This window comes from Salmo salar, chromosome ssa24 (assembly GCF_905237065.1).
Source record: "Salmo salar chromosome ssa24, Ssal_v3.1, whole genome shotgun sequence".
NCBI classification, from domain to species: Eukaryota; Metazoa; Chordata; class Actinopteri; order Salmoniformes; family Salmonidae; genus Salmo; species Salmo salar.
The window spans coordinates 42,684,875-42,693,688 of record NC_059465.1 but is presented as its reverse complement, the minus strand read 5'-3'; the positions used below and the strand labels follow the sequence as shown (position 1 = coordinate 42,693,688).

Below are 8,814 nucleotides of genomic sequence, written 5' to 3'. Positions count from 1 at the left end.
CCTCAGTGTATATAGTGTAAAGATGGATTCATCCCTACAGTGTAAATAGTCTAAAGATGGATTCATCCCCATCCCTCAGTGTATATAGTCTAAAGATGGATTCATCCTGACAGTGTAAATAGTGTAAAGATGGATTCATCCCCATCCCTCAGTGTATATAGTCTAAAGATGGATTCACCCTCCATCCCACAGTGTATTACTTGTCTCATCGCGCTTTAGCGACTCCTTGTTGCGGTGCTGGGCGCCTGCAGGCTGACTTCGGTCGAAAGTTGAACTGTGTTTTTCTCCGACACATTGGTGCAGCTGGCTTCCGGTTTAAGCATGCGACTGTTAACCTCACTAGCGTAGGAGCCAGCATTCGGAATTTTGGATGAAAAGCGTGCCCAAAGTAAACTGCCTGCTACTCAGGCCCAGAAGCTGGGATATCCATATAATTGGTAGATTTGGATAGAAAACACTCTAAAGTATCCAAAACTGTTAAAATAATGTCTGTGAGTATAACAGAACTGATATGGCAGGCAAAAACCTGAGGAAAATTAATCCAGGAAATGATTTTATTTTTAAATGGCTGTTTTTCCATTGAAAGCCTATCAACCATACAAAGACTTATGATCCAGTTCACGATCTCTATGGCTTCCACTACATGTGGCCAGTCTTTAGGCATTGTTTCAAGTTTTTACTCTGAAAAATGAGGGAGAAACACCACTTTCAATGAGAGGACAGTGGAAATTTCCAGACATGAGTCCAGCGCGTGACCGGGAGCGTGCCTTTCTTGTTTTTCCTTTTCTATTGACGAAGCTTTTGTCCGGTTGAAATCTGATCGATTATTTATGACAAAAACAACCTGAGGATTGATTATATACATCGTTTGACATGTTTCTTCGAACCTTTATGGTACTTTTTTGATTTTTTGTCTGTCTGTTGTGAACGCGCTTTGTTCCATTGGAATACTGAACAAAACTCACCAACAAAATTGAGGTTTTTGGACATAAAGAGGGACATTATCGAACAAAACGAACATTTATTGTGTAACATGGAGTCTTCGGAGTGCAACCATATGAAGATCATCAAAGGTAAGTGATACATTCAATCGCTATTTCTGACTATTGTTACTCGTCTACTTGACTGGTTAGTGTTTGTAATGATTTGTCTGCTGGGCGCTGTTCTCAGATAATCGCATGGTTTGCTTTCGCCGTAAAGCCTTTATGAAATAAGACACCGTGGTTGGATTAACAAGAAGTTAATCTTTGAGCCGATGTATTACACTTGTATGTTTTATGAATGTTTATAATGAGTATTTCTGTTTTTGAATTTGGCGTTCTGCAATTTCATTGGATGTTGGCCAGGTGTGGGCTAGCGTCCCACACCCCCTAGAGAGGTTTTAAGTAATCCAGGGTTTACAGCGGCTAACCTTACCAGCTTATAGCATGTATTTGGTATTTTAGACCTTACAGTTTAGATGGTTCCTTATTTATATGAAGAGGCTGTATGAGAATGCCCAGGTGCTGACCACTGGTTAACACCAAATGTTTCATTCCCCACTGATTATAGTCTAAAGATGGATAATAAAATATGAAATGCAGACATGAGGACACACAAAGTACAATTAAAAAAGGGACTTTTTTTCACTTCAGAAAAAGAAATCCTGCCTGATGCTGTGAAAAATGTGTTTTTTTATAGACTACTTTGCTATTCTGCTATAATTTTAAAAAATATGATTTTCAAACTGGAAATTAAATTATACAACTTCCTGATCTAAATTATAGCAACATACAGTGTTTTAAACATAGTTGAACACTTTTTTTGATTACCTGTTTTTTAACATGTTGTGTTTTCAAAAAGACAAAATATGCATAATTTTACAACCTTCCAAAATGTGAATAAAACAAATATAGAAATGGCTTTTTAGAAAAAAATGTATCCAATTCTAAATAAAATGACAACAAGATATAGTGAAAGTTGTACATCTATCAACATCATTCTTACTGTAGATCTATGGTTCATCTGGTCTGGAGGAGGACACATGACAAGGAAGGCATGGGTGTTATTTGCGTAGGAATGACATCACCTGTCAGGTAGAGGAATAACGATATCAACCGGTTTGACGTGGCCATATTGGCCATACTAGTTCCAGTGCATAACTGAGTCATAGGAAGAAAGCAATTCAGATCAACAAAAGTCTAAATAAACAGAAGCTCTGTAAGATAAAGTACTGTAAGATGGAGTATTGCAAGATAGAGTACTGTAAAATAGAGTACTGTAAAATGAGTACTCTAAGTTAGAGTACTGTAAGATAGAGTATTGTAAGATAGAGTGTTGTAAGATAGAGTACTCTAAGTTAGAGTACTGTAAGATGGAGTATTGCAAGATAGAGTACTGTAAGATAGAGTACTGTAAGATAGCTGCTCTATATAGTTTTGCTGCACATTATAACGCAGATCTTGATAGCTCAGCTTTTGCAGCATAGATATATTTAAACATGGATTACAACAAGTATTTATGCAGTATTACATATCCTGTGTTTAAAACAGCTCAATCCGTCCGTGGTTACTGCTGCTACGGAGAAGGGAATAGGTAAATAGGCAGATAAGCAAATATTTTGATAAAGAGGCTTATGAAATTGGTAGATTTATATTTAAAAGCATATGAAAATATAGCCTTTTAATATTAAAGCATATGAAAATATAGCCTTTTAATATTAAAGCATATGAAAATATAGCCTTTTAATATTAAAGCATATGAAAATATAGCCTTTGAATATTAAAGCATATGAAAATATAGCCTTTTAATATTAAAGCATATGAAAATATAGCCTTTTAATATTAAAGCATATGAAAATATGTCCTTCAGTAACTCCAGTAACTGTTAGTGACCGTTAGGCGTTCTAAGCTGAGTGGAATGCTCAGATGAGCAGAGTCATCTGCTTTATGAAGGGATGTTGATGATTTAAGTAGTGTCAAGTGATACCATCTGTGTGTGTGTGTGTGTGTGTGTGTGTGTGTGTGTGTGTGTGTGTGTGTGTGTGTGTGTGTGTGTGTGTGTGTGTGTGTGTGTGTGTGTGTGTGTGTGTGTGTGTGTGTGTGTGTGTGTGTGTTTGAGTGTGTGTTTGTGTGTGCGCGTCGGCACAGAAACCTTGAGAGGAACTGGAAGCACAGTGATACAGAGCTTGTATTAAAGACACACTACATGATGAAAAGTATGTGGACACCTGCTCGTCGAACATCTCAATCCAAAATCATGGACATTATTATGGAGTTGGTCCCCCCCTTTGCTGCTATAACAGCCTCCACTCTTCTGGGAAGGCTTTCTACTAGATTTTGGAACATTGCCACGAGGATTGGTTTCCATTCAGGCATAAGAGCATTAGTGAGGTGATGTTGGGCGATTAGGCCTGGCTTCCAGTCGGCGTTCCAATTCATTCCAAAGGTGTTCGATGGGGTTGAGGTCAGGGCTCTGTGCAGGCCAATCAAGTTCTTCCACACTGATCTCGACATACCATTTCTGTATGGACCTTGCTTTGTGCACAGGGACATTGTCATGCTGAAACAGGAAAGGGCCTTCCACAAACAGTTACCACAAAGTTGTATTTTGTATCTCCTAGTATAAGATAATTACAGACTGACTCTATCTCTCTCTCTCTCTCTCTCACACACACACACACACACACACACACACACACACACACACACACACACACACACACACACACACACACACACACACACACACACACACACACACACACACCAGGCATTCAAATGTAGTGAAAACAGAAGGTGTACAAGTGCATATTTGTACTAAATGGAAGACCTCTTTTTTGGGGCGTTGTGGTCCTTGGAGCGTTTTGTGTGCATGTCTACGTCTGTCCGTGTGTGTTTGTGTGTGTGTGTGTGTGTGTGTGTGTGTGTGTGTGTGTGTGTGTGTGTGTGTGTGTGTGTGTGTGTGTGTGTGTGCCTACGGTGTTAGGCTTCACGGGGGGGGGCATGGAGAGAGAGAGGCTGGTCACTGTCCACTATCTCTGTACACATACATCATATAATCACATTCCCTGTCGGCCCGTATAAATCTGTATAGACCCAATTAAACGTAGCCCTTAGCACCTTTATACTCAAACAATATCAGGCTTCACTATGTAAAAATGGGATGTCCAGTTTCCATTGGACGGTTTAATAATAAATTCAACACATTTTAAAATTACAATGAGTCATTGTAATAACATTAACATGTGATAGTAGTAGAGAATTTGTAAAACACAAGAACAAAAAATAAAATTGAATATACAAAACGGATTAAAAAAAATTTTTTTTTTTTAAACTATACATCATATGCATTTGCAGAGCCTTGAATTGATACTGAAAGAAGAACACAAAGTGAGGAAAACAATTGTTTTTCTTTGTCTCTACAAAAGCACCTAGAACAACTCTATCCTGAAGTGCTATGATATTATACAATAATATATAATAATATATGATAACATATGAAATGCAGACATGAGGACACACAACAAAGTACAATAAAAAGGGCCATTTTCTTTTCACTTCAGAAAAATAAACCCTGTCTGATGCTGTGAAGAATGTTTTTTTTTTTTATAGACTTCTTTGCTATTCTGCGATAATTAAAAATATATGATTTTCAAAGTGGAAATTTAATTATAAAACTTCCTGATCTAAATTATTGCAAAATACAGTGTTTTACACATAGTTGAACACTTTTTTTGATTACCTTTTTTTTAACATGTTGTGTTTTCAAAAAGACAAAATATTCATAATTTTACAACCTTCCAAATGTGAATAAGACAAATATAGAAATGGCTTTTTAGAAAAATGTATCCAATTCTAAATAAAATGACAACAAGATATAGTGAAATAACTACATTCAAACCAACTTTTAAAGGCAAAATGTGGCTCTTTGGGCATCTCACATAAAATTCCATCCATCATGCAGAAAAACAAAAGTGCAAGAAAATACATATTAATTCTTTATAAGAAAATAATCTTAGGCAAAGTACAAGTGCTGTATTAGCATTTTTAAACCAATATTACAAAAAAAAAAATATTTATAAAAAGTGAACAATTTGATCTCTCCATGGAACATTTGGAAATGGCACAAGAGGGGAAGGAGAAGCCTCTTAAAACCAATGTGAAGCGTTGCTAGACTGGATAGCTGTGTTCTGGCTGGCATGTAAATAACTCATTAGTATGGGTTTAATAGCCGCTCTGTGCTCTCAGATGTAACATAAAAAGGGAATGTAAAAACCCCCCCAAAAAACAGTTAAATATATCTAAACGAAGCTGATTATCTGACCAAAATGTTAAACTGAGAAATTAGGCAAGAGACTAAAATATATGTCTGAAACTAATATCACAGCACCCTAAGGATTGTGTATCTGACCATCAGTGTCATTCCGGTCCCTTCCTGTCCACCCAGATAAAAAAAAATTAAAAAATGAATAATTAAGTCAGAGACGACGTGCGCGCCCAACCCGTCTCGTGCACTTGCATGCCCACCAAATGTGAAAATCCTGGCCCATTCCCCCTGAAACTTGATGGTTGTTGAACTTATTTTTAGTGTCATTTGATAAGCTTCCCTGGTTGCACAGAGACATCCCACTGACCCAGCCACTGGTCATTGTCTATACCGGTTCCCATCAAAACCGGGTGCGCTTTGTCAGGTTTCGGCTCGAATATCCATTTTGCATCTGAAGTACCGTATCCAAAGTGACTGGATCGTTGGAGCCATTTCTCTTCAGCTGCTGCCTTTCCTCCCCCACAGTGCTCCTCTCTCGCTGACATCATTTGGGATTGGCGTCATGACAACACGCTTGAGAAATCTACAACAAATATATATACTACCGTTTTTTTTGGGGGGGGTGGAGCGCTGCGTGCGAAGCTTGGTAACGTAATTTGAACAATACTTATCTGTACGTCGTATCCGTTGCCTTGGTTTTGCGTTTGGGTTTCGGACAGCCAGGGTGCACCAAACCGTCACCAAGGAGACAGGATGGGATGGCCTCTTTCTCTCCAAATAATGCACGTACAGTTGTAGGTCATTCAATGTCAAAAGCAATAAAAAAAAAAGACGACCAAATCTTCACAGGCTGCTGCTTGCTGTTCTCTTTAATTATTTTAATTAAACGTTGATATTCTGCTGCTGAGGGAAGCTATAGGGCTGAGACTGGAGGGAGGCAGGGAGGTCCTTGGAGGACTGGAGACAGAAGGGTAGAAGCAGGGAGGAACTTGGAGGACTGGAGACAGAAGGGTAGAAGCAGGGAGGAACTTGGAGGACTAGAGACAGAAGGGTAAAAGCATGAAGATCCTTGGAGGATTGGAGACAGAAGGGTAGAAGCAGCGAGACCCTTGGAGGATTGGAGACAGATGGGTAGAAGCAGGGAGGTCCTTGGAGGACTGGAGACAGAAAGGTAGAAGCAGGGAGGCCTTTGGGGGACTGGAGACAGAAGGGTAGAAGCAGGGAGGTCCTTGGAGGATTGGAGACAGAGGGGAAGGGTAGAAGCAGGGAGGTCCTTGGAGGACTGGAGACAGAAAGGTAGAAGCAGGGAGGTCCTTGGAGAACGAGACAGAAGGGTAGAAGCAGGGAGGTCCTTGGAGGATTGGAGACAGAGGGGAAGAAGCAGGGAGGTCCTTGGAGAACGAGACAGAAGGGTAGAAGCAGGGAGGTCCTTGGGGGACTGGAGACAGAGGGGAAGGGTAGAAGCAGGGAGGTCCTTGGAGGACGAGACAGAAGGGTAGAAGCAGGGAGGTCCTTGGAGGATTGGAGACAGTGGGGAAGGGTAGCAGTGACATTGGAGACAGCTGTATGTATATCTTAAAACTCTTCAACTGACTGACTGTCATGTTTATTGGGTTGTGATGTTGTATGCCTTAGTGAGCATACAGCAGATTGCATCAAAACAGAGGGGAACACAGCCAAGCACCATGTCAGGGGCTTCAGGCAGCCTATCCCTTAAACCAAGTCTGAAGAAGAGAGCTGTGGTGGTCTGGTCAGAGGGGCTGTCCTGTCCTGTCCCGGCCCGGCCCGGCCCGGCCCGCGGTGGGATAACGCTCTAATAACCCTCCCCTTGTCCCCAGTACATAATGAAAGAAAGGTGTCTTCACAAAATTAAAGGGCAAAAGTCTTAGCTACTGCTTCTAATACCTTAGGGCATCCTGGCTGTCCACAGTTTGTCATGCGTGTGCACTTCTCAGTGTTAAAATGACAGGATCTACGTTCATAGGGGGTCCCGCCAGGCATCTTTCAAACGGTAGTGGAGGGAGAGGAGTTGGAGAGGATTTGTGATGAGACGTTGCCAAGAGGCGATGGACTTGTGCACTGTGTGTCGAGGCCTGCTGGGAGTATTCATACTGCCACGCTAAAGGCATCACAGTCTTGCTCGCTCTCTCTCTCTCTCTCTCGCTCGCTGTGTTTTTTTTTTTAGATTGCTTCCGTCTGTGCCCATGAAATAAGGTTTTCCACAGAGGGCACAATATGGTCAGAATATGTTAATCCTTTGGTGCACAAAAAAAAAAAAAAAAAAAATGGATCCGAACGGCCAGTTTGTCCAGTACTTTTATTCGCTTTGGCTTGTGAAAAAAATATATGTTAATAAAAATTAAAAAAAACGACAAGTGGGAAAAAAATGAAGTTAAGTCCCAGTTACGGATGGATGGATGGAAATATTTAAATGTTCTTATGAGTATGATTTTTGAGAAAGCAGGAGATATCATGGAGAAGAGTCCCCATTTTGTGCACAAAATGGAGAGAAGCAAATGGATAGTGGTTTTTGGACACTATAGTTTTTTGGGGGGATTTTAAATGTTCAAAAATATTTAGCTTTTTAACCGAGAGAATAGTCATCATTGTAGATTATATTCCTTTGTCTTCTAACGGTTCTGCAGTCGGCTGAAATTAATACATTTCCCCTGAAATGAGAAAGAATAAGACATGGCATTAGACTCCAAAATTGCATACAGTACAATCATCACTACTGAAATAAGTTATTTATAAAAAATAAAACACTCATAAATCATTGTAATATTTGTTACAACTAATATTACTCAAACTTAAATTGTAATATTTTCCCAACAAAAAATGGCAAATACATTTGAAGTAAATCTAGTTGTTGCAGCATAGGAATATTAAATATTGTACATGTTAATAAAGTACTATAAAATACTTCATAAAGTATTCATACCCCTTTGACTTAGTTAACATTTTGCTATGATTTGCCAGATTTCAAAATGGATTAAATCAATGTTGTTTTTCTAACCCATCTACACACAATAACCCCATAATGACAAGGTGGGGAAAAAAATGTTTTACAAATGTTTGCAAACGTATTGAAAATAATTTGACCTTGTGATTTATGTTATGTCCTGCTGAAAGGTGAATTCATCTCCCAGTGTCTGGTGGAAAGCAGACTGAACCAGATGTTCCTTCTTTTCATTTAGGTTAGTATTGTTATAGATCCATCCTCAGTTTTCTCCTATCACAGCCATTTATTGATACACCAGCCAAAGTGTATTTAATAACTTCACCATGCTCAAAGGGATATTCAATGTCTGCTTTTTTATTTTTTACTCATCTATCAATAGGTGACCTTCTTTGCGAGGCATCGGAAAACCTCCCTGGTCTTTGTGGTTGAATCTGTGTTTGAAATTCCCTGCTCGACTGAGAGACCTTACAGATAATTGTATGTGGGGTACAGATATGAGAGTAGTCAAAAATAAAATCCTGTTAAACACTATTATTGCAGACATCATGAGTCCATGCAAGCACATTTTTACTCCTGAACTTATTTAGGCTTTCCATAGCAAAGGG

General features: G+C 39.4%; 1 protein-coding gene across 1 annotated transcript in view; it reads right to left on the bottom strand.

Moving 5' to 3' along the window:
• Positions 1-4,133: 4,133 nt before the first annotated feature.
• LOC106585928 (anthrax toxin receptor 2) overlaps positions 4,134-8,814 on the bottom strand; it is a 119,093-nt gene continuing 114,412 nt past the window's right edge. Inside the window, exon 16 of the mRNA XM_045707090.1 lies at positions 4,134-7,916. Within this exon, the coding sequence (XP_045563046.1) occupies positions 7,878-7,916 (39 nt within the window). The 3' untranslated portion in view covers positions 4,134-7,877. The remainder of the gene's footprint in view (positions 7,917-8,814) is intronic.